We start from the raw sequence: 25,927 nt of genomic DNA, 5'->3' as shown, positions 1-25,927 counted from the left end.
TAGCAACCACCAGTGAAAATTTAATTTTCCATCTCCAAAACAGATCTAGGATCCAGCCAACATCCTTATCCAGACTCTTTGAACTCTGAAGCAGTCTCGTTCCTCTCCAGAGCTACTGCCAATACGTAAACATTCTGACCAGTAAAGGCAGAGATACAGGGGTGAATAGTGGCTGTGTAAGCCATGTTTCCAAGGTGAATACATACAGGCTGTCTGCACGATGTTGAAAAGATCCTTAGCTTTTTGAGCATGTTTTGCAATGAAATTACTCCTTCTTCATGGCTTTGAGGCTGTCAGTGAAGATGAACATTGTTGTGAAGCACAGGAAAAGTCTTTATTCCTACAAAAGTAGTATCTAATACAAACTGTCAAGGAAATGCTGTCAAATGTCAAGGAACGCCAGACAACATGACCACTAAGAGACTCACCAAGGAAGGAGGCAGAATGCTGTGAATACTACTGTCTTTGTTTCAGGTTTTCAGTTTCACCGAATCGCTGACAGTGGCAGTATAACAAATGCATGTCTTCCTAGAGAAGTGACAAAACAGAGCCTCCTTGTAAACCTCTTTCTTTTCCTGGAAGGTGAAAGCAGTGAGCTGTTTTGTTAGGAGAGCCTGTCCTAACACACACCAACTCCACCACATTCAGCCAAGGAAGCAGGTTATCACTTGCTTGGAACATTGTGATGTTTTTTTCACCTTCTCACTTCTGCTACTTTCTGAGTCACTTCGTTATTCTGAAATTCCAGTCATCTCCCCCACAGATGTGGTATATACAGGTAAGTTGATGGCTGTCAACAGAAGACTAGCACCTAGTTCTAACAAATTCTGACAGGCATATTGAATCACACTAATCTGTCATTATCACCTTCACCGTGGAGTGATTTCCTGGATGTCAGCAAAGTCAAAGAAACCAAGTTTTAGCTGGCCTGTGGCATCTCTGCCTTGCCTTGCTTTCTTGCTTTGCATTCACCAAGATATTTAGGGGATCATTTCAATATTAGGACCGTGAACACAGTAAGACAATACTCCAAAAGGATACATAAAAGTGGGGATACCCCGTGCTGTGAAATATTTTCGGATGAGCCGCTCGGTACCATACCAGTTGAAACCTTTTGTTGCGTACCCGATGCGTGGAAGATGCACTGTTGCTGAGGAGGGAATAGGGAGTGCACACTCTTTAGGACAAGATACACATACAGAAAGTGGTCTAGGTAAGGACTTCAAGCTACCCAACATGAGCAGAAGTAGTATTTCAGAACACAAAATATCTGCCATGGAGGTCTCACTCTTACTTCACCTCACAAAAAACAGTACAGGAGAGGTGGAAATTGGTCATCACCTTTAGATGCAACCACATATGTAAGGATTCACTGTTCTACTGCACAGACACTTACCATTCCTTTTCTTGGCTGCTAAAGAAATCTTCTTCAGGCCCTTTTCCAAAGCAGACAGCTTAATGCCAGACAAGTTGTTGGACTGATCTCGGTGCTGAGCTACAATCAAGGCCAACTAAGTAGAAAACATACAAAAAAATTAAATGGGAGTCTATATACAGTGCTAAGAGACACAGTGATAGCTGCTGGAAAACGGCATTACTATTAGCTTTAATAAACAAGCCAAAGATCTTTCTCTAACATTTAACTGCAACTTAGTCATGTTTAGTATTCAGCGCCATTATTACTGGGAAAAAAGACATAATGTTCATTATACACAGCTTCAAAAACATGCAGGCAGAACAACACAGAAAGAAGCTTCTCATTCTCACCAAGTCTTGTCCTTTTTTCCTGGATTTTTTATCATCAATAGGGAACAACAGGGTTCCTCCTAACTCCAAATCTGTCCAGAAAACAACAGAACAGTAACAAAAAAAACAGTCCTAAAGAGTCAACAGGCAGTCAATGGAGCAGTGATTTCACTGTCAATGTTCTGTATTATTCTCCTTGGCTTGGTTTTTTTTTTTTTAATTATGGTTTCAGCAGAGTCAGACCCTTTGCCCAGGGAAGCAAGACAGATGTTACCTCCACACCGCTCCCTCTGCGCCCCGCCCCCCCCCCCCCCTAAAGACACACATACATCCCAGTTAAAGACCACAAATGGAAAGAGACGCTGGAACAAGAAGAAAGCATCTCCCAGGAAATTATGAAAAACAACAGGTCCACCTTACAGCAAGGGGTACATTCCTCACCAGCTGCAGGTAGCTCAAAACTGCTAATAAATGCTTAGAAGACTAGTGCTTGGAGGGAGCCAAAGGGTCAGCTGAGTACTGCCTGAGATGGCTTTCATTCTTCTTAAAAGCACTTTGACAGAAGATGCAGTGCTTTCTTGCATATAGTGAAAAAATCCTGTGAATAATGAATAACTTCGATTTTCTTCTTTTTTTTATGACTTGCAGTACGCATTGCAATGACCAACCCTCTGTGCAGAGTTCTTACACTCCAGATAAGTCAAGTCAAAGCACCCACTGCACTACTACTTTCAGAGCTAGGGATGCACGTATCCAGAGAAAGAGGAAAAAACATGAGTACTGAGGTATCCAGGCACCTCACTCCTGCAACATCAGTAGGATTTAAGCTTTTTCAAGTATCTTGGCCTAAGGTTGTGGTTTAATCTCTTACCTTTCATCTTTCCTGCCATCTCATATATTTTCCTTGGCTGATCAGAACGAGCCTCCAGAGCTGTAAACAAACCACCCCTTCCCCAGCGGCCGGAGTCATCTAGAACGAGATGACAAATTAGACTCCTTTTAGAAGGTGAGGATAAAGACCACCCCTGCAGGAAAGGGACCTACTCTGTACAAATGCAACGAATGATTATCAAAACCAGATACAGGAACCACACAACCAGTCGTCAAGGGACCATCCTAGAGGATAAACCTCAGCCCTTGAGAAAAACAAACTTCCCACAGAAAAACTCTCTGGGAAGAATTCCTTCTTGCTGTCCATTCAGGGTGCTCAAACAAGCACTAACCATGGCACTGAGCATATAAACCTGCTGGTATCCTCACATATATGCACATAGGTGCATAGAGCATTCATCTAGTATGTCTTCAGATTGGTGCCTTGGGCTTCCCACAACCGGATGTGTGTTATTTGCGGGGTTTCACTTCTACTTGGCATTTCCATTTTAAACATGAGGTTTCGTGCAAGTTTAACATATACCAAAGCAGAGTATAATGTTCTGCTACAGCTCAGCTCAGAGAGCAGCTCCAGCACCGATTCAGAAGGAACTCTGTCATGTGAATTTTCTCCCTCAGCTTTACTGCCTTAACAGAGGTCCTTAAATTAGAAGACTAGCCTAGAGCCTCTGTACTTAAAATGTTGAGAGACAAACACTGAGACAGAGAAAGTCTGATCTCAGCCTCTGGAAGTGCCTTTTCTCTTGTGGCTGATGATATAAGGGAGATGATTTTCAATCTCTCAGTTCAATCCCTACAGCTACCACAGGATGAACAAAAGGCCCTGCTCTCAGGCGGAACTGTGCCCACTTGGCCACAGCCATAAAATTTCAAGCCATACAGGCACTTTTCAAGAGGCTTGCCCATAAATCCAGTGAGGACATGAAAAGACCAGTGTACATCTTATCTTGCTAGTACTTGTCTGGGTTATACATGGTGGGGTAGAGGCTGTATTGCCTCTGTACCACTCAAAATTAAGCCAGACTCAAATCCAAATTATTTCAGTCTGGATGTGAATTAGAAACTATTGAGCTAGTAGGGACAATTCAGCCCCCTTGTCCACTAACATTCCTGTTGTTTTAAGTCCCACCTAGGCAGTGGACAATGATGGCATCCTCCTCTTCTGCTTTGGGGTGGGTGACATCTCCCATGACGTACTTGATACAGTTCAGGTCTGCATTTTTGTAATCTAAATCCACACTCAGCCCAGCTTGATCCTCCTCAGACTCTTCCTCAAAGTCACTTTCCTCAGAAGGAAGGCAGGTAGATGTGTAATGATTTGCCTCCCACCAGGCCATCCTGAAACAAAACAAGAGAAGATGCTGCTCAATGAAAATCAAAGCCGGGGGTGGGGCACACACTCTGTTTTACATCATTGCAGTGAAACACAGGAGACCCTGACTTGCATTCCTTCTGCTCCCCTCCTCTATTTTAGACAGGAACAAAATTTACCACAGTTGTTACCTGTGATGTGAAGAGCCACATGCCAGTGCAATAACACAATTGCAGGCATGGAAAAAATGAGCATATGGCAAGGGGCAAGGAGCTACTTAAAGCAGTGAAAAGGAAGAACATCTAGAAAACAGGGAGGAGAAAGTTAAGATGCATGCCAGAAAGTCACAGATCAATACACAGGAGCCAACAGTGACATTTCAGAAAGCTTCTCCCATAAGCTCAGTGCACATTCAGATATGGGGTTCTTATTCAAGCCACTCTCTGTGAATTAAATTAGATGTGAGGTCAGGCAGCGTATTCAGGGGAAAAGAACCCTCGCTAGGGGCTGAAGCCATTTTTCCACCTTCACATCCCTGTGTTACACAGTTTGAGCCCACACACAAACATTCTGCTGTATGAAGTTAACTCTCTCATAAGGGTGGCCTGCAGCCATTTTGTCATCTCCTCCCCTCAACCCCAGCCCCACCTGCCAGAGCAGATACAGAGCACAACTTGTTTTCGTCAACCAGACACACATTTCTAGAGTACAGCGTAACAGACATCAGCTCACAAGTAGTAGATGCATTACAAACCCTACTTTTTCTTGCGTTCCGCCTCTGCTTTTGCCGCCTTCTTTTCCTCCATGAGCCTTGCTCTCTTTGCTGCTGCTTCTTGGCGCTTCTTCCGCCTAGCATCCAGCTCCTCTGCACTCAACAAATGTTTCCTCCTGGTTGACTGTTCCCGGAGGCCTGTGAGAAGGGCCTGGAGAAAGAAAGTACTATCACGGAAACAAACTGATGATCTTAAAGCCGTGTCTGGTGCCCACTTTAACCTATACTCGTTTTCCATTTCCCTACTTGTCCACTGGTCTTAATCATCAGACCCCAATTGTCACATAATATGTGGTTTTGTGACCTAAGTTTACATGAGTGCCCCACATAACAGATCAGAGATAGGATATCAGAATTGCTGAATTGTCAAGGCCTCAGATTCAAGAGCCAACTTTACTACATTGACATCCAAATCTTTTACATGCCTTCTGAAAGCTGCAGGTAGAGACAAAACTGTCAGCCTCATTTTCCACAATCAAATGAAAGAGCATCATGTGCCTTTTTGTGTCTCTTACATTTGCTTTGTTCCGGAGAGCTCTCCCTTCCTTACTGGTCCCTTCAGTCAAGGCTTTCTGAAGATCCAAAAGCTGATCAAATGCTTTTTCGTCTTCTCTGCTGGGTTCTTTTGAATAATCTTTGCCTTCATACACGTACATGTGAGCTTTAAAAAATAATTAAAAAGTGTAAAAATGAACCGAAAGCCACTAACACCTACAACGTACAGTGAGATCAAGAGAAATTTGGCTGCTTTGTGGCACTGTTCTACTCTCAGCAGAAAAAAGATGTTCGCTTTCCTCAATTTTTGTATGACCACTGTCATACATGTAGACATTCATACAGCATCATGTAGAAACAAAAGAATCAAGATTTGCTTCCTTAGGCAAAAGCTTTTCATTTAACTCATTTATACTGGCAAAAACCTCTTCTTCCTATTTTGGTCAATTAACTGTCTTAAGCTGTGGCTCCATCACTGTTCTCCTCGGTCATTGCACCTCTGCCAGTAGCGAATCCATTTAGCTTTGCTATCTAGTTACAGGCAACTCTTGTAAAGGGACAGCAAACTGGCTTTTGAGCTCCCCTCAAAATAAACAATAACAAAAAAAGCAAAACTCTTGGCAGCTCAGAGTTACTGCTCATCAAGTGAGTTATTTTCCCAATAACTATTACACTGTGTAGTACCACTGCTCCTCTAAGTTACCAACAGAAAATACCACTCTTTGCTAGCTCTCAGCAAGTAAGTACCTGTTGCTGGCAACCGCGGCAGTACAGACAATACCTAACCTGCAGGGCCTTATTTCTGCTTCAGTCACAGATACATATTTAAGTACTACTCTGTACTCAAAACAGAAATTCAGTTCTTCTCACGATGACACTAGAAGAAGGAAAGTATCCTTAGAATCTATTCTCATATAGTTTGGGGGCTATGAAGAACTAACCACAATTGTGTGCCGTTCGGACTGGAGGGTAGACTACTGAACACAGAGTAGGTTTGCTCTAGTTGTTTAGACACCGTGACTCTCCATTTCTTATCTCACATTTTGGAATTTTTAAAAGGGCATTTCAACTTGCGATTTTCACGGCAAATAATCTTTTGTTTGGTGACAAATACAAAACACATACTACACAGCCTTTCCATAAGTTACTGTTATATCTCTAAAACCATAGATCTATTTAATAGCTCTCTGTGAGAAAAACAGCAGGTGCAATTTTAATACTTCCCCTTTTCTCATGAATTTCACCCGAGGTCTTAAAATATTTAAAGCACATGAAGGAATTCAGCTCCCAAGCCCCCCCCAACTGGGCAAGTATTGTTACCATTATCTAACAAATAGGCACAAAAAGAAGAACAAGGAAGTCTCAGAAATAAAGTCTGTGGATAGGCCGCAAACAAAATCCAAGTAACTTACTTAATTACAAGTCCACGTTTCTTCTTGTTGCCTGAAAAATGCCACCCCTCCCTGGGAAGCTTTCTCTACCAGTACTTAAGTGTCATGTGTTTCATCATAGGTATTTAGATTCTTAACTTACTCTCTGTATCCATCTCTTCACTCTCTTCTTCACGTGGCAGCACAACATCCATTACCCACTTCCCTCCTTTTGTCTCTCCAAGGATGTTTTCTAGCTCCACATCTTGTACGGTACTCCCCTCAGAGGACAGCAATTTATCCAAGCCAAATTTCAAGATTTCACTCAGCTTTAACAAAGAGAAGGGGAAGTTCAGTATTAGTAACTCCTGATTACTTGTCAGTCCCAGTGTCTCAAGCTTCTAAGGCTTAAATACAAAGGATGGACAAGCGAAGAAATTATGCCTTAATGTTACCTGTCAAAATACTTATGCTTTAACACACCCAGCTCTCCCAGCACCTGATGGGACAGGCCCCTACAGCATATCTCCCTCAAACATAACTCATCCAGACTTGAGCAGTCATTTTTTTTTTCAGGGATCGATGAAAAAAACAGCATTGTACTGACTGCATTCAAGCACCTTTCTTCATAGCCAAAAAGACCAGGCCTGTTTTTGCCCCCAACTCCTTTAAAACAAAAGCTTAAATACCACAAAAATCCACAGGGAGAAAAATATCAGCATGGAATTTCCTATGGGCTCAGTTCCATTTCTCCCATGGAAACTATAATTGCTGAGATACATGCTGATAGGGTTGGGAGGGGCGGTGACAAGGGAAAGGATATACTAATTCCAAACCTCTCCCAGGTTTAGCTACACATAGCGGGTATATTCCCCTAAATGTCACTTTGCTTGAGGTTTTCAACTCAAGTTCTCAGCACAAACCTCAGCTTTCAGGTCAGAATTATAAATCATGCCCTGACTCCCAAGACACTACATTTGCCAAGAGGTCAACAGAAAGTTGACCAAGTTTCAGACTAGCAACCAAAAGCTAAGTACTTATCATCAGCTCTGTTTGTGAGAAAAAAGCATCAGAAACAAGTAAGTTCTAGAAACAATGAGTCAGCTTCCACTTTAGACCTGTTATAATTAAAAACAAACAAGTAAGACAAGGAAAGGTTCTGCCTTCCCCTCTTCCTCAAGGAAACACAACCTTTTTCAACAATGGATGTGCCTCGAAGTTGTAAAAAACTGACTTCAAATGTCAGATCTTGTCTGGACCTGGGATGTCATTTTGGTTCTTAAGACATGCAAAAGCTGTCATGTCAATGCACATCTCCCCCAAAAACATAACCGTTTGGCTAGGTTCATATTAGACATAAATGCAGAAACACTCTGGGACATTTCTGAAGACACTACTGGAGTCAAATTGAAGATATAGCTTTATTTTACCTGTAACTCTGCTGCTCCCTGATGCTTGGGCGCTCCCAGAGCGAACTGACCTCCTTCTACAATGGCATTTGTCAGCCGGAGCTTCGAAGCAGCTCTTCGGTAGATTATTTCCTCGATTGTATCTCGCCCAATCAAACGGATAATTTTTACAGGCCTTGAAAAGTGTAAGAAAATATTTTTTTTTTTTTTTTTTAGAAGGTGCACTAAAGCTGTTTCCTTGCATGGTGCATTATCCCCTCACCCACTCCTTTGGCAGGGGAAAAAAAGGCAAGAACAAAATCAACAAAAATAATCTGCAGAAATGTAATGCTGATACAATTGCTTCTTGACACAGGAGAAATGCTCACTGCAAAAGAGCAGGCAAACCTCCAGACTCCCACTCCTACTCCAAATCTACAAAGCTCCCGCCTTAGACACATGACAAGGACAAGACTGCATGAAGCTGCAACAAAACCCCCGAAGACATAAAATCCTCTCTGCCATTTTTTTGAACTTCAATATATTGTACTTCAACCTTCCACTGCCCATGGATAGGGCAAGCAGGACTGACAGACCGACAAAGTCAGCAACCAAACCATAAGTAGGAACATTTCTCACTTGTGCTGCCCAATCCGGTGAGCTCTTGCTATTGCTTGCAAGTCATTTTGTGGGTTGAAATCACCATCCGCAAAAATAACTGTATCTGCTGCTGTCAGATTCATGCCAACTCCACCTACAAACAAAAAAGGTCACAAAATAGTTCACCAGCAAAAAATAAAGGAGAGGCTGGACAATTTATGCTGTGCAAGGCGCTCTCAGATCTGATCAACCACATCTAATTCAATGTATCTCTCAACCCCAAATCTAAGCCTCATAAGGATCTAAGAAGATGGGCGAGCCTCCCATTTCCAGCTCCTAGCTTCCTGCAATAGCAAAAAAACAAGCTGTATTATGCAATACAGCCAGAAGAGATACAGGGCAAGTGAACCAGTGCAACACAGACATATTCTTCCACTGGCAGGCAGAATAACCCAGCAAGGGCTGACTTCACTGAGGCTACAAGGGACTGCTCAAGTCACGACTTGGCTGCAGCACAGAAGCAACTGGTAAATACACTGCTTAAACAGTGGAAAACCAGGCCCAACTATACAATAACCAGAGCCTAGGCATTTATGTGACTTAAAAGTTTTTGAGATTAGAGTTTGGGCTCTCATGGAATAAAAAGAAAAAAAATACAGTTAAGTCTGTTTTTTTAATACCTGCTATTGTGACTGTATACTGTAGTTAAAGAGGTGGGAGCCTGCTGCCTCATTTCTTCCAGCTCATGCCAAAACCCTCTTCACGACAATCAGAAAATCCCTGCAAACGGAGGTAGTCAAGCACCTGAAAATCTCTGTCCATAACATAACAGTGATGGAAATACTGTTAGCACACTTGTTCCCAGCTGAATACAAGATGCTTTGGCTAGACATAGCAACGTGCAGTAAAAACCAACTCTGACTGACATGGGCAGGGAGAGTGCAGGCACTGTGGTGAGAGACACACTTATTCCTACATTAAGCACCTCCGTCTCTCTACATACTTCCTACAATGCACTGCAGTATCATTGGAGCCAGGCTCACACAGGGAAGTCTGACCAGAAGGCCAAATGAAGACTTAGTTCGCTAAGTTCAATGCTTTCAGGTGAAGCAGGGCGGATTGCTCCCCTGGAGGCAAGCAGAAGTCTGCCTCTGTCCTTGCTTGAACAGGGACAGGGAGGTTTGATACTGTGTAGAAGACACAGACCTGCCCGAGGAGCTAAGAGGGGAATAAGCACAGATGGCAGTCCTGATATAACTAAGATGTAAAGAACCACTAACAGAGGGTGAAAATAAAGCAGTGATTAACTTGACCTATTGAATAAGCTCACTAAGATGTAGCAAGCTTTCTGAGACACCTAGATGAGAGAAGTGGGGTAACAGAACATTGTGGTCAAAACCATACAGCGCAGAGAACAAATGAAGTTATACAAGAACAAGTAGTGCGCATGTTCCCCAAGAAAGTTCAGATGAAGTTCACCAACTTGTCAACCACCAGAGGTCTCAAAAGACTCCAAGAAAGACCCCCAGGAGCGAAGTGTGCATACGCAAATGTATTATGCATATGTAAATCGGGGAATCTGTTATAATATGCATTAGATTCTAGGGAAATATGATGAATATGTATGCTTTATTGTAATAGATTGAGGAATGCTGATTGGATAGGTGTACGTGATTTGAGATGCTAATCTCCGTGCACCCAGCACTGCAACAAAGAATGCCTGCCTTCTAAACTTATAAAAACAAAGTCCAGAGGGTTTTCTTTCTGCCATTTTTTTTGTATCAGTCCCACAGTGTTCTTTGCAGTCTCAGAATGCTAAAAGGCTCTCATTTGAGTCTGTCTGCCAGCTAGAGAGCATGTCCATGTTCAGCAAACTCGAGAAGCAATTCCACCAGCTTATTTAAGGGAAGTCTATTCGGGCCTCAAGTCTGGTGCTTGCAGAAATAAAATGCTAGTGAGATTCCTTAAGCTCAACCTGGCACAGGGACAGGCATTATGGAACTTGGAATAAAAAAAGTAACTCAAGTGGCTGCAATATGAAAAGTATCTTGGCATCAGCTGCCAAAAGGAAAGCACAGAAACCAGATGTCCTAGCTGAGAGACTCAAGTTCAGAATGTGTCTTGTCTCCCTCAAAAATCCTCATCATGAACAGGCTCTGCAGGAATCAGAACTCTCTGAAATCCTGCCAGAGAGAGCAAAAGAAGAGTGCAGAAGCAACATGGGTTGTTAGTCTCTCCTTTCCTTACTTACCTGCCCTGGTGCTCAGCAGGAAGATAAAGATGGGCTGTTGACCAAAGTTCTTAATGGCAAGGTATCTCTCTTCACCTCTAACAGAACCATCCAGCCGCTCGTAGCTGTAGCCTTTTCAAAAAAGAAACAGGTAGGCTTCTGAAATTCTGTCTGTGCTCTTACCCTCCTACTCATTCTCTATTGTCTCACTACTGCCCTGAATCCTTTTATGCCAAATCCTCCTGGCTCAATTCTCGTTTTAGTGTAGTCAACTCCTTCATTCCTTCCCAGTTAAACCTTGTATAAACTGAAGTAACTACCCTGACTTCCAGGTCGACTGTCAACAAAGGGTAACGTAGCTGGGTTTGAAGAAGAGACTCTTAGCATTTAACGTACTGCTTGGAAACACAACAGGAAAATTCAGAGCCAATGTAAAAGAACATCAGTTCAGAATCTCATTTCAGACTATGCTGTGCTGGCTGTTGGCCCCACAAAACAGGCCAACAACCATTGGATCCTCCTTATGCAAACTCCCATGGCCCTCAATGTGTGCCTTCCTGTGAGCGAGCAGTATGGGATATGGCCCTACATTTGGCTTTATCCTGCACTATTAGTCGTCCAAAACCATAAACACCAAACAAAAGCCTCTTTCATGGGAAATCCTAAGTAGGCATGGAGCCATGTGGATTGAAACAAAAGAAAATGTCCCAAGAACACTTTGCTAACCTTGCCAAAAGTGGTCTGATCCAATCTGGCCTTGCAGACATGTTGGGGCCCTGCTGCCAACAACTGTTTTAATCAAAAATTAATTTCCTGGTATGAATGTGGCCCAATTTGTGTTTTGTGCTGGACAAATTGAATCTAGAGCAAGCCTACTGCCTTCAGTGCAATTATTTCAGGACTCAGGTACATAATTGAACACAGGTATATAATGAAACATTGCTACCCTGCCATCTGTTAACTACATTTTATTGAGGAACCAAAGCTGAAACTAGTTTGAAGAACAACATTTAAGTGCCAGCTCGTTTCAGGCAGGTGCTAACACAGCAAAGAGCTGAACTCAAGGCCCTCCAACTCACAGCACCGCTGCAAGAATATGGTTTCTATCTACTATGAAGTATAAGTCCTCACAGTTCCTTCTCCATCCCGGGCTGATCAATCAAAATCAGAGGAACAACATATAGCAGAGATCATAAGGATAAGCCCTCTTCTCCCAAAGTGTGCAGAACATACCTCTGTAGTCCAAGTAGTCTTGCAGAATATCAAGCAGTTGAGTCATCTGAGAAAACAGCAAGACACGGTGGCCACTGGAAGAAGAACATGAGATACCATGAGTCTCAACATACCATGATAGCATTTCACGGAGTGGTAGAGGGGTTACAATAGCTTAACCAGTCACCGTTACATAGCAAGGCCTTATCACTTGTGTACACTAAGCCTCACAGTCATGGCCTGTTCCCTCACCACATTTTCAGCACCACATCCAAATGCAACCAGTTAGCTTTGTCTGCCATCATCAGCTGCCATGTCTAGAGAGTGGAGTCACAGAGAGATAACAAGGCTCTGGCGCAGCTCTGCTGCTGGCTTGATGCAGCCTGGGGAGGACCCAAAGGAGCCTGTCTAAAAGGATCTCAGCTTCAACCAAGCATTACCAGGGCTTCCTCACCGCATGACCTGCTACAAAAGACTGCTCCCAAATCACACGCTACAAAGCATCTTAAATAGTGGGGAAATGTAATATCAGCAACTCTGTGACAGCAGAGCATTTCCTTCTCCAGCAAACGACCCTCAAAGATCAAACTCTTCCTATAATCACATATAAGTGAGAAATCAAGTCACTTCCCTCCAAGCTCTAGGCCTCACAGTGCTCTGTTCAAATCAGACTTCACTGTAGAGCAGAGCACAGGCATTTTTAAGTCCAGAATTTGCACAGGGCTGGTTCTCGGCCAAAGATGTTCAAGGTAGAGGCACCCATTTACAAGGTGCTACACACCAGAAGGACAAAGACCTCCATATTAGAACTTCCAGAGGTCTGTTGAAGCTCTGTCCTCTGGAAGCAGTCAAAGAGAAATCTCAGCCCAATTAAGAGAGAAGGTAGAACTTTTATCATGCAGGAGGGCACTGCTTCACAGACTGCACAAGAATGCAAACCACAGTTTGATTTGCCTCCCACCTGAGAGCTGAGGTAAATACCCAAGGTCCTTGGGTTCCAGGTTATGGAGTCACCAGAGCTCAACACAAGGAGTTCTGAATGCCATTCCCAAAGCTGAAGTTTAAGCTTATTCTTGGGGTTTGGTCCAGTCAAATTTTATTTTTCACATTTACTATCCATTCTGCCTCCCGGGCAGAAACAAGCAACATAGCATAAAGGAACTGAACTGATGCATTGGAAGCTACTCTCAGGAAACCTGTGGTCAAACCAGATATGCTGAATACCACGTCAGATGGTTATTCTCCCAAGTTCCCAAATATGGCAAATATGAGAACACGTGAGAGAGTTAGTGAAGTGTTTTGAGAAATGTTTAAAGGGAAGCTCAAAAAATCTCTTGAGGTTCCTCTACGACCTCTAATGCAGCTCCTTATACTGAAATTGTTTCTTTCAGGTAGTCAGTAACATGCAATAAATAGGGCAGCGCTTGTGTTGTAATTAATATCTGCTCAATTTATGGCTAAGCAAGGTAGTTTGCCTTCCTGGTTTACCTCTTCCCCCTGTGTCAACCCCACCCTATCTTCCTCACCCCAACATGACATACCCAGCATACAGGAATGAAAGGAGTTTATCCAACAAAACCAGCTTGCCACTGGCTTCAACAATATGGTCTCCAATCTCAAACGGTTCTGGCTCAACACCTGGAACAGAAAAGAGTTTCAGAAGCAGACCTAATACTATGCAAGTAACGACTCTGTGGTCAACCTCAGTGTGTGCACTGCCAACTATCGCTAAGCAGACCTCCGTGATGCTTGCCTGAGAAGTGATGGTCCTTCTCTGTATCTAAAGGACACCCTCAGTAGTTCAGAAAACTATTGTGACTTCATTGTTTAGGTAAGACAAGATGCACAAATGGAGGGCTGCAGTAAGAAACTCAGACTTTACACAGTCCCCTACTTGATTCCTCATTATTGATGAACTGTCATGTGTTGGAACTGGTCACAAACTCACAGCTGCTACTAATTCAAGTACAACATTGTTTATTACTTGCTTCTTCTATGCATTATGCTGCCAAGCAATAATAGAAAACCACTGTGTAAATTAAGAAACTTATTTTTTTTCTATTTCAAGAGAGAACACTGCTTGCTTACCATTGAAAAGGTACGGGTGGGCAACACACTTCCGAAGCTGAATTAAGACATTCTGAAGTGTAATCTTCCTTCCTCCTTCATTTTCAAATATATCTGGAACAAAAAGCACAGAAAAGGAACTGAGCATGAAAGCCCATGCTCCATCAATGAGTGTGACTGGGAAGGTCTGGGTACGGAGCACTGCTCTGCAAGTGCTTCAGCACTGGAGTATCTCTCTCCGCATATCACGTCTTCATTTGATTTTTCCATCTCAAGGCTACTACATCTGTTTTCATGGACCAAAAAAAATTTTCCCTCACATTTTTTGGACAAACCTTTAGAAATAAGACCATGATGAAAACTACTCTGCCTTATCAAACTCCCTGCAACTTCCTGGACTCACTGGAAAGGGTCACTGTCATTTTTCTAAGAGTGATTTATAGACCTAGAAATCACTAAGAACAGGGAAAGACATTTGGTGTTCCTTATTTGAATTTTCCAACAAAAAAAGTAATACAGCATAGTAAAGATCTCCCAGGCAGTCAGGGTTGCAATTTTGTGAGTAGAAAAAAGAATATGTGTGCATATGCTGACTTTAGAAGAGGAAAGTTCAAATTGCCTGGTGATGTTCATGCAAAGTGCTAGTCCTAGAAGAACAAAGAGTCTCCATCCCCCCAGTTTTACTTTCCCTACAACACATAAGCACTTTCAAGCCATATGATGTGGTTTGAATAGATGGAAGAGGAAGAATTTGAGAGAAGCAAATACTTTCTCATATCTCAGGATGCATTGTAACAGTTCAGATGCAAAGTGACAAGAAGCAAGCTATTATGGTAAGAGCCTGTGGTTGCATTGTCTATACGGCCCTGTGCTTTCCTAAGAAACTCGTATCTACATCCAGTATGTTTAGATTTGCTTTACACCACCTGTGCTACTACTGGAAAATCTGTAGAGATTCACAGACCCAAAATTTCTTGTACCACACTTTTGCCTGAACACAAAAACATGCAAGACGAACAGGCTTACCTTGTGATAAGTATTTTCAATTACAGGCTGGCCCAAAGCAGAATCCTGAAACTGACCCTCCCTAGCTCTGCAATAGTCAGTTCTAGATCCACGTGTCTCTTATTTTATCACAAGCTATAATCACAAATGAAGCAGCCCAAAGCACTGAATTTGACATGGTTATTCTATATATACTCCGCAGGCCAAAGTGTCTTCTGCTTCACTACAACAGAGCACAGATTTACAGAAGGAATTAATTTTGTTTTTAAAATTAAGTGATAGGATTCAAAACTCTCAGTTACCTAGATCTTTCATCAAAATGGCCTTATAGTACTTCCTCTGCAAAGCTGACATTCCATGGTACAGAACCACTTCCACCTTCTTTGGCAGCTCTGCAACCACCTCAGATTTGACTCTTCGAAGCAAAAATGGCTGCAGAAGATGGTGCAATTCTTTGGCTATGCAGAAGCAGATGAAAAAAGATTACTGCATTAAATGTAAGGAATTTATACAGTACCTTCACAACTATGCTTTCAAAATAAATGTATAAGGAACCTTATATCTATTAGTGAAATGATTCAACCCAATTTTAACAGAGAAACCAAGACACAGCTGCATATCTTAAATACTTAAGAGATACATCAAGGTAAGTAATTATTACTTTTAGTGGCTTTGTTTTAAAACTAGTCAGCATTAAAAGAAAGCAAATAAAGAGGACACAGCTTGCCTGTTTCCTAGTCAAGATAACAGCTGGTTCTGACTGAAGTCCAACATCGCTTATTACTGACCTGGCTCACTCTCCTTTTCAATCGCTTGGTAGTACTCAACAAACTCTTTCACTTGTTCCCTAGGAAAGATGTCAGGCTCAATGAGGCTGAGCAGGGAGTACAGTTCCTGAAGGCTGTTCTGGACCGGAGTGCCGGTGAGTAGCAGGCTGAAGCCTACTGAGAACTGAAAGAACCAGTAACAAAACAGATTTATTAGAAGAAAATATCTGGAAAAGTTACTCAATACACAACTCCACCCGCACCACTATTAAGTTTTAACTTAAAGATGAAGTAGGCCCAGAACTGCCTGCAGAATGCTGCAAATGTCTGCCAAAACCATACAGCATAAGGTATGGTGTGACAGTCAAACAGCTCCACCAGAGTAGGGTGGCACCAATGCAAGAAAGCCAGTGTAAGCAAAATAAGAACAAGCACAAAACTGACATTTTACAAAATTAAAATTCTCAGATCCATGTACTCTACAGTCCAGTACTGCATACTCAGTGTTAGGTGATGAGAGATGCCTGGAAAATGCTGTCAGAACAGGACAGTGAAATGAAACTGTGAAAGACTATGTTCCATTTCTTCTTGCTGGCTAACCAACACACACAGCAACATTATCTGGTTGCTTACAGTAGTCTCTGTAAAGAGACTTGGGGAATACAGCTACTTTGAAAAAAATGCAAGTTCCTCTCAGGTTTGGTAATAGAAAATATTTTAGCAGAAGAACTAAGGTAAATCATGCCTACTTTCTTGTGACTACAACCAAAGCTCTTGAAATGCAGCATGGACATGTTCAGAAGATGTAAGACTTTCAGGAATTTAATAAAAAATTTACTTTTCAAGGTACTGTAGTACTTTGGTGCTGATGCCAGCCCAGACCTAATGCCCATGTTTCACTGCCGTAAGAGGAAACACAGCCTTCACTCTGACACTCTGGCAGGGTGCTTTGGAAGCTGGAACAATTCTACTAATTTCAGTAAAAAAGGGTGGCTCTATTAAATGGGACAACAGAAGTCAGTAGTACATGGACTTGAGGTCTCATGAACTACGCAAGGGCTCCTTCACCCTCCCACAGCTGGAGATAGATAACCTGTTGTTGCTTTACACTGTCTTAGGTCAACCAGACTTCTACTACTTCGGTAGCACAGCTGTGGTTCAGCACTACGTTTGGCTGCTTTACATTTTTAAGTCTCTCAAATTGCTCCAACATATCAAGCCCAAGCATGAGAGATAAGCTCCAAATACTGCCCACCTCCAAGGCCTTTGTCCATCTGCCACTAAATGTGGGGAATCTGTTCACCAACTCTGATAGAAACTGGTTGCGGCCCAGAGCTTAATAAATACTCAGAGGAAGAAACAGAGAATCTGTATGCTGTACTGAAAAGGAAAAAGTCATTAGCCACTAGAAGACAGAGGAGTTACTTTACCTCAGACAGCGTCTTGTAAAGCAGAGAACTTTGATTTTTCAGTCTGTGAGCTTCATCTACAACCAAGGCAGCCCAATTAAAGCTGAACAAACACAAACCAGCATCTTCAGTTAGGGGCTGACAATTTATTCTTGTAAGTACAAAAAGACTGAAGTAAGCAGTGGCTCTGCTTGGCTGAACTTGAGATGGTCCCACCACATGAACAAGCAAACATCACGAGTTGGGTGGGAGGAATTCACAAGTGCTGGTTTTTAAAAGCCAGCAGAGCTCCTTAACTACAGCCTGGATGAGTTTTTCTGAAAACAAAACTCAGTAAATTCACTTGAATTTGTTGCTTCTCTCTCTACTCCCATTACTATGGGGAAAATGACATAGCACAAGTTAGTTAAACATCAATGAGGTCTATGATTTGGAAAAAAAAGAGACATGAAACTAGGCCCAAGCACCTGTGCAAAAATGCAACAACTATTATGAGGTAGCGAAGACAGTGATTATAAGTCTTTTGCAAATCATGCAAGGCAGGACCCTTCAACATATTGTGGGTTCACACAGCTATACGCAGTGTCTCCTCAGGTAGGATGCAGAATCACTGGTGATCTAGTAGATCCACTAGGCTTAGTGCAAACTCCAGATCTTTTCAACCCTCAGTTGTTTGTGCCTGCTTATCACTAGGGCTTCAACTCCCACGTCACAGAGTGATTTCCACATAGACAAGTCTGACTGATGAGTAGGCAGGGGAGTGAAAGCATGACCCTCGGCTTTTCTTACCATATGCTTTTCTTCCCAGTGAAGGGCAGGAATCACAACAACATACATTCTCCCTACAGCCTTTCCGTTTGCCTCGATTCTCCTCTTTGCTATTTAAAAGTGGTTCTCCATTGCCAGGACAGTCAAATGTCATTATTCTTATCTCACAGGCTCAGCAACTGAATTGGAGAGCAGACACTGCAGAGTGAAACATCGCAGACGCTCGTGTGCAGAGCAGAGTCTGATCTCTCATGCAGTATGTGAGAGCATGGCTCTTGCACAACTCATTTGTGCTGCTACACTGCTCATAAGGAGTAGAAGTGGGACATCTGACAGCTTTGTCCCATATTTACAAAGCGCTCCAACTGCTCCTAGACAGGGCAAGGTACAAACAATCAGCAATGTTTTTTTTTCCAGAAGAAAGACTAGAGGGCAAAAAAATCCAGACTTGAGTGACATGTCTTTGAGGCTCTGTGCTAGCCTTAGAAGTAGGAAATTGCATTGGAGCTGACATTTCTGTGATACCAGGGCTACTTACTTGCTCTCCTTGGGTACTACATACCTGGGCTAAACTGCAAAATAAGTAGAATCATACACAGCAGTGCAGGACATGATACAGAACTGTAAGGACAATATGGCCATGGCTGTCTTTCATTAGGCCTGATTTCTACCATGATGCGCTCAGCCAGCACAACCTGTTGTTTCCAGCAGTGGCCAAGGACAGGTGCTTTGCTGAAGACAACAGGGTGCCCACAGCAGGCCTGACTAGTTGAGAGACCAAAATCCTGTCGGGGGCATGGGGTGGGACTAGGTTTCTACTCCTATGAAGGCCCTAAGCCATTCATGATATCTGGCTGCCCACAGCATTTGTCACAGCACTTATCACCACTGTAAGGCATGGGCATTATTACTAAAAAATATGAAAATTCCTCTCCGTTTCAAGCATAGGCTTCCATAAAATCTTATATGACCATGACAATACTTCCTACAGACTGAATTTCAGCTGTATAATCAGTCTTGCTAGAAAGCATAATGCTCCAGAAGCCCTCCACAGCTCTGACTACTGGCAAGAGGCAACAAACTTCAGGATATAGTATGTCGCAGCACTAGCAAACCAGTAGGCTGCAAAAAGGCTTTTACCATCCCAGACCAGATTAACTTCAATAAGTAGTTCCCACGCCTTGCCCCGGTGCAGCCACCAATCCCCCACAAGGTTTCAAAGGTTCATCTACTGTTCATGCTGTTTCTTCATCCTCTTCAGACCAGTCCACCCTGCTTCTTGCCTCTACTGCATCCTTATCTCTCCTACATCCAGGGCAGCTCTCTCTCTTCCCTCTGCATCTTCCACATCTCTCTTCATTGGCTGCTCCTCTTCCATACCCCTCAGAGCTATTTAACTGCTTAGCAGGAACCAGCCACAGCTGCACCTTATCCACATCAGCCAACCCACCGCCCCTGAAGCCAGCTCACAGCTGTATATAATCAATGTTAATTAACCTGCCTTCATTCCTCTACAATGGTATTAGCAAATGATCATCTTAGTATAATGCAGGTCGGTTTCAGTAAATCTTGCATTTTTTGCAAGAACTTTGTAATCCAAAGTTCTTGAAGTTCTCCTTTGTTCTATATATGTCTTCTGGACTGATATATAGCGTACTGCTGTAAGTCACTATGATCATACTATTTTAACTGGCTTGAAAACTGTCCTTGGGGGAAGTTCACATACATCTTAGCTGACATTAAAGATTCTTCATTGAAAGTTAGTAAAGGCAAAGCTCTAATCAAAGCAAAGAACATCCTTGGCTCTTGTGAAACAAGCATGGGATCTCACACACATACATACACCTAAGAAATCACTCACAGAATGCAGAATTAAGTTTGAAAAAAATTAAAACTAGACTCACCATTTTAGAAATGCTGCATCTTTCAGACAAATCTGCAATGAAACAAAATGAACCATGATTTATGTCTTAAGTAAATATACTCGTTCAGACACAGAGCATCTTTTTATTTGCTTGCCAACTATGGTGAAATGGAGCAGAGTGGAATGAAGCCACTTAATATCTGAGGAAAGTAACACGGCAGCTATTGTAACCACAAGCTGTTGCGATCCTACTTTTTAACTCTTCTCTGGCAAAGCACCAGCAAACCCTCAGAGAATTAACGGAAATTTACAGACACCATACATGTTCTTCAACTCTGTAAAGGTTTTTCATACCCTCGTCCTTCAGCACGAAATACCATGCACATGGCATGTCGTGGTTTACCCCCAGCCATCAACTAAGCACCACACAGCCATCTGCTCACTCCCACCATAGCAGGATGAAGGAAGATAATTGGAAGGGTAAAAGTGAGAAAACTTGTGGGTTGAGATAAATACAGTTTAATAATTGAAATAAAATAAAAAAATAAATCATAATGAAAAGGAAAATAACAAAGAAACATAAACAAAACCCAAGAAAGACAAGTGGTGCAAATTAAAACAATTGCTCGCCACCAACTGATCAATGCTCAGCCAGTCCCCACACAGCACCCCCACAGCCAACCTCCCCCCTAGTATATTGCTCAGCATGACATCATATGGTACGGAATATCCTTTTGGTCACTCGGGGTCAGCTGTCCCAGTTCTGTCTCCTCCCAACTTCTGGTACACCCTCAGCCTACTCACCAGCTGGGCAGTGCGAGGAGCAGGAAAGGCCCTGACTCTGTGTAAGCACTGCTCAGCAATAACCAAAACATCCCGGTATTATTAACACTGTTTCCAGCACAAACCCAAAACACAGCCCCATACTAAGTACTATGAAGAAATTTAACTTTATCTCAGCCAAAACCAGCACAAGCACTACAATCTTTTTGACTCTAAGCAAGCACAAGCTTCAGCAGATTAATCTAAGCTATCACAATGGCCTGCTAATATCCTAAAGTGCACACATTGTTTGCCCAACTTCAGACTCAAAGAGGAAGGGAAATCAGGTCCCTTAAGACATCCTTAAAAAGCACAGAATTTTATCCTTAAAAGCAACAGAAACAAGAAAAATACTAGCTAAGTGATTATCTCAATACAGTTGTTTCAGCAGACTTGTTACAGTATGAGCACCGCCATTTATCACATTCAGGACAAGGGTTATCACTGCCACCCACTCCTGCTTGTGGAACGTGGAAGAAGATGCAAGTTCAGAGTGGTCAGCACAGGTCACACAGCTCCCAGCAGGAGGGGACAGTGAAATACTTGAAGAGAAGGAAAGCAAAAGGGCAAAGGGAAAGTGAGATCAGAAGGGGGGAAAAAAGAAAAGGAGCTGTAAGAGATGCCTTACATCTTATTTTAAGTTGATGTGTTTGCTAAGAGACTGCTAAAATAAAATCAAAGTGCTGATACGAAATTAATGCCTGAGTGGGACTGACTTGTAAGAGAAAAATAAGGGCGTTTTCCCACTGCAGATAACTAAGCACCAGGTCATGCAAAGTCCGAAGCTTGACCAAGAAAGCAACCCTCTTCTGGCTGGTTCCATTTAGAGGAGGACAGGACCTTCTTAGGACAGCTCTGATCACATTCAGCTCAAAGACCTACCCATTATAACAGGACCCTCACCATTTTGCAGCCCAGGAATGAGAGTTTTGCCTGAGGAGGGCATGCTGAAGAGGGCACAAAAAAGGCAAACTCTAGGAGTTCTTGCATTGCCTGATTAATAGAATCTTACTAAACATCACATGTGTGTACGCGTTATTAAATGCTAAAGGTCAGTAAAGCACCACACAAAGACAATGCAGATACCATTTAGCATTAGCTAAGGATGGATATGTGTCTGTTTTCTTTACTCAAGGTGTGATACAGCTGTGTGGTAAAGCTGGAATTAAAGCAGGTTATCTTAGGGACACAAAAACTGCAGCAACTTAGATATCTGAGTGGGTGAAACGTGTTACAGAGTAGAAAATCCCTGAAGAAGGTCAGAGATGAGTACAGAGGACAAGGCATGAGCTGGGTGGTAGAGAGGAATGGAAAAGGTGAGGAAAAACTCGAGATCCCCTTTCAAGTGACAAAGATACCATGTACCTCATATGTCGTCAAGAGTGCATGGAAGTGAGATTGCTCTTTCAGGTTCTGCTGCAGTTTGGGTCGCTCATTCTTGTTGCCTATGTATGTCACAAAGGAAAGACCTGGAGCAAACCTGTCATCAAAAGAAAGAGCAAAAGCAGTAAGCCAAGCTGTGTCTTTCATGTGTTTATGACCTTGGACCCTACAAACAAACATAGCTACACTGCACAGATAATGAGAACCTCTATTCAAACGCTCTACCCTCCTGTGAGATGTGGCTGTATCTCAACTTTTGAATCTAATTCCTTCCTAATTTGCATCTTAGGTTGGCACCTCAGCTGCTGGTACTGATTGGGACAAGTCCCAGATAAAGCACATTATCCTAGGTCTCAAAGTTCAAGGCAGACGACTGAAAACTGACATGAGACTGAAAACCAGTCATGGCCCATCTGCTATTCAGAACTGAAAAAGCTCATGAAAAGCAGGTGAATGAATACAGTTTGCCCAGCTGGGACCAAAGAAACAGCCTAAATCATGCTAAAATAAAGGCAAACAGGTCCAAGTCAGGACCTCAAAAATCTATCCTTAGTCAAAAAGCAAATAAAACCAGTTCCATGGAGGAAGAATTGGGACCATAAAATTCTTCCTCATTTAATCCCACCACTGATATTTGCCTAATGTTCCTCCTGCACCTACACCAGGGATGCACTTTGCCCCAACTATTCCAGCTGTAAATCTACCCAGATCAGGCAAGCTCACTTCAGAATGTAACCTGGACAACTTCAGATGCCAAGAGACAGCATCGTGTGACGGCCACATAGACAGACTTCTGTTCTCATCTTTAACTTTCTGCCCTCCCACTTAAAAAGAATCTTTGGGCTTCAGCTTAAAAATGTACATATCCCAGGCATAGCAAATGTGCCACCAGCACAGTCACTGCACCCCTGTGAAGACGGGTTGCATGCACAGATGTAATGTATTTTGCATGCATATATGTGAGCATGCCAAGAAAGATACTATTCAATTCGGGTCTTACCTTTCAACATACAGAATCCTGGCCGTCTTCAGCAGATTTTGCCTAAGAGAGGCTGAGCATGGAGCATTATAAATCAATAAAAAGCAAGGAGCTAGTAGGGGCATTTGGACTGAAAGTCAGCCAATACTTGGATGAATTAATGCATACCACAGCATTGTAAAGACTATACATTAACTGCACAGTTTGCATTGATTTGTTGGTTTAGTAGCTTCCCTTTTTACTTTTTTTCCTTTTGAAAGGAAGAAAACTGTTGCACTCAGCACATTTGAAGAGAATCTTTGTAACTTGCTGTGCAAGAATATGATGAGCTGGACAACTGTTGAAACTTACCTCTCCAGTTCCTCCCTCCAGTTGCTCAGAACAGACAGAGGACAAAGTATCAGGAATCTCTCTTTGTTCGTTATTTTTTTTGTTAAATAAAGAAGTAGAGAAATAGTCTAGAAGGCAAAGAAAATAATTTTTTGATAACAAGGAAAGGGTTCAACCCAGTAGCCTGAACCTACACAAACTGTCTCCTTCTTAAGCTTCGTAGATAATTCCCACAGGTTCTCTAGCACAAAGCAGAGCTAACAGAATATCAAATGAGATCCACCATCAATGACAAAAAAGTTTAGATCCCAAAACATGACTTTGATATCTGAAGCCCCTTTCCAAAGGCCTTTCTCCCACAGTCACAAAAACGATCTACCATACATCATTTTCTGAAACTAACAGTTTATTATTTAAGACTGACTGAATAAAACTAGCTGAACTAAAGCACAGTTATTTCCCAACAAAATTGAAACCCATTGAAAAACTTACCAAAAAATAAAAGCTCTGAAAAATTTACACCTGTCAATTTTAATCCATGTGTTGCAAACTCAAAAATAATTTTGCTGCAGGTGCATCAAAACAACATCATCCTCTCTGTACTGGCTATGTACTGTGCTTTCAACTCTTTGTACTACAAATTATGCATTAAGGTGTCAGTATAAAAAGACCGCTCATCTTTTTACAAAACCCTGAAACTTTTTTAGAGTGTTATTCAGGACCTAACAGTTAAGTGATTACAGAATGAAAGAAACAGTGAGCTCTCTCTTTTAAGAGACTTCAGGATTGAGCTGCTTAACTGACCAGTCATTAGGATGCTTTTTCTTCTCCATTCTGCAGAAGCACAGGGCTAAAAAAAAAAGTTAGGCAAAGATCATTTTCCATAAGAAGAAGTAGAAGAAAACACACCTGACAAGTCTTCCCAAGACCCATTTCATCGCCCAGGATACATCCATGCTGGACTTCATAGCATTGCACCAGCCAGTTTACACCTTCTGTTTGATAGGAACGAAGCTTAATGCCTGGCAATAGAAGCAATTAATTACATTTACACAGTCATCTAGTACACTCTATACAGAGCTACTCCTTGAAGCCACCAGAAGCAGATCCTGCCCAGAACAGGTCTTCCCAAACATCTGCCCTACAGGAAAAGCACACCAGTTTTCAGCAGAAGATGGTTTACGCTCCTGGAGAACAGACACACTAGTGTTACAGCAAATCCATTAAATTAAACCATATTCAGGAACTTGTGCACACAAAAATGCCCCAAGTCATTACAAAGGCCTCTACAAGGAATCTAATCCAATAATCAAGTTGCTACTTTGCATTCCTAAAAGACAGCTTCATTTTCAGCTCCAGCCACTTTTTCAAATATGTAAGTATTAGATGCACGGACATGCTTTAGGCTACCAGAAATGTCTGTAACAATCTACTATTGTATAATAACAGTTTCTCCACATGTTTTCCAGCTTTCCTGAACTTAAGAATTGAGGGCAGACCTCAACTGCAGGTCACTCTAGCTACCACCACCATTACAATCATAATGATGGGGCACAATATGTTAAAACAAACACAAAATAAGTCAAGTAGGAGTTCTCAAGATCGTTCCTTGTACCTGGACTCAAGTGTTGCGTACTGTTAATTATGTTGCGTACTGTTAATTATATTGTCTATTGTTAATAACGTTGTGCCATTCCTGCCCTCTCCTCCCCAGGAAAACATGCAGGCAGAGAGTGTGAAGCCCCCAGGAAACACAAACCCAAAGCAGCACAGGGATTGAAACAAGGGCTTCCCACATCTCAGGAAAATACACAAGCAGGGTGGATGGCCTGGCCATTCCCCTTTAACATCCACCCTTCAGGCAGCAGAAAGTGCATTAAAAGCTTCACTCTCAACATCAACCCACTTGGAGGCCGCTAAACGCGGCCCTGTCGATGTGGTCTCGAAGCGCAGGGCTGTCGAAGGCCGCGCTGAGGCACTGGAATGGTAAAATCGGGGCCGAGGGAGCCAAGGCCCTGCCCTGGCACCCCCCTCACGGCAGGGCCGAGGGGAGCGCGAGTGAGGAGCGGCGGCAGGCCCGCACCGGCACGGCAGCGGCCCCGCTCGCTGCAGCATCCAGAGCTCACGCTCCCAGGCCGGCAGCCACCTTTACTGACACCTTTCCTGATTTCAGGCCCGGAGGTTGCTAACACGGAGCCCAGCCGCAGGGCCCCCGCCATTCCCTCACAGAAGGGACCCCCGCAGCGCGCGTTACCGCTCCCCCGCCACCACCTTCCCCGGGCAGCCCGGGGCCCGCCCGGCTACCGACGGCGGCCCGCTGACCTGTCAGACCCCACCGGTAAATGTCCGCCTCCTCCACGCCTGGAGCGGTCGCCCGGGCGCTGGCAGCGCGGCGAAGCGCCTGAAGGAAGCGGGACATGGCGGGCGGCAGGGGAGGCCCGGCCCGCCCTGTCAGGCACCAGCCGGCCCCGCGCGGCTCCCGCCACCTCCGCCGGCCGCGGGCGGGGCGCAGGCGCC

General features: G+C 43.1%; 1 protein-coding gene across 2 annotated transcripts; it reads right to left on the bottom strand.

The window, feature by feature from the left end:
* Window positions 1-25,927, bottom strand: CHD1L (chromodomain helicase DNA binding protein 1 like). Of its 2 annotated transcripts, XM_056340485.1 has the most exons (23): window positions 25,733-25,927; window positions 24,320-24,432; window positions 23,432-23,538; window positions 22,084-22,198; window positions 19,937-19,968; window positions 17,286-17,367; window positions 15,877-16,039; window positions 15,391-15,546; window positions 14,105-14,197; window positions 13,558-13,654; window positions 12,038-12,111; window positions 10,826-10,936; window positions 8,614-8,728; window positions 8,017-8,170; window positions 6,750-6,915; window positions 5,237-5,382; window positions 4,709-4,872; window positions 3,767-3,975; window positions 2,618-2,716; window positions 1,768-1,838; window positions 1,397-1,511; window positions 1,042-1,150; window positions 1-355 (listed from the first exon to the last, which is right to left on the bottom strand). In XM_056340485.1, the coding sequence occupies exons 1-23, from the start codon at window positions 25,827-25,829 to the stop codon at window positions 277-279; spliced, it is 2,667 nt and encodes an 888-aa protein (XP_056196460.1). In that variant the 5' UTR covers window positions 25,830-25,927; the 3' UTR covers window positions 1-276. The 2 variants fall into 2 exon arrangements, with proteins under 2 accessions (XP_056196460.1, XP_056196461.1); XM_056340486.1 differs by lacking the exons at window positions 17,286-17,367; window positions 23,432-23,538; window positions 24,320-24,432; window positions 25,733-25,927 and having other exon boundaries at window positions 22,084-22,180.

This window comes from Falco biarmicus, chromosome 5 (genome assembly GCF_023638135.1).
Source record: "Falco biarmicus isolate bFalBia1 chromosome 5, bFalBia1.pri, whole genome shotgun sequence".
NCBI lineage: Eukaryota > Metazoa > Chordata > Aves > Falconiformes > Falconidae > Falco > Falco biarmicus.
This window is presented reverse-complemented; position numbering and strand designations above follow the sequence as displayed.

Coding starts and splice junctions, on each gene's coding strand:
- CHD1L (XM_056340485.1), bottom strand. CDS start 25,829: ATGTCCCGCTTCCTTCAGGCGCTTCGCCGCGCTGCCAGCGCCCGGGCG. Junction 19,969..22,083: donor CACTCTTGACGACATATGAG/GTACATGGTATC, acceptor GTTTCATTGCAG/ATTTGTCTGAAAGATGCAGC. Junction 356..1,041: donor CGGGGTATCCCCACTTTTAT/GTATCCTTTTGG, acceptor AGTTTGTATTAG/ATACTACTTTTGTAGGAATA.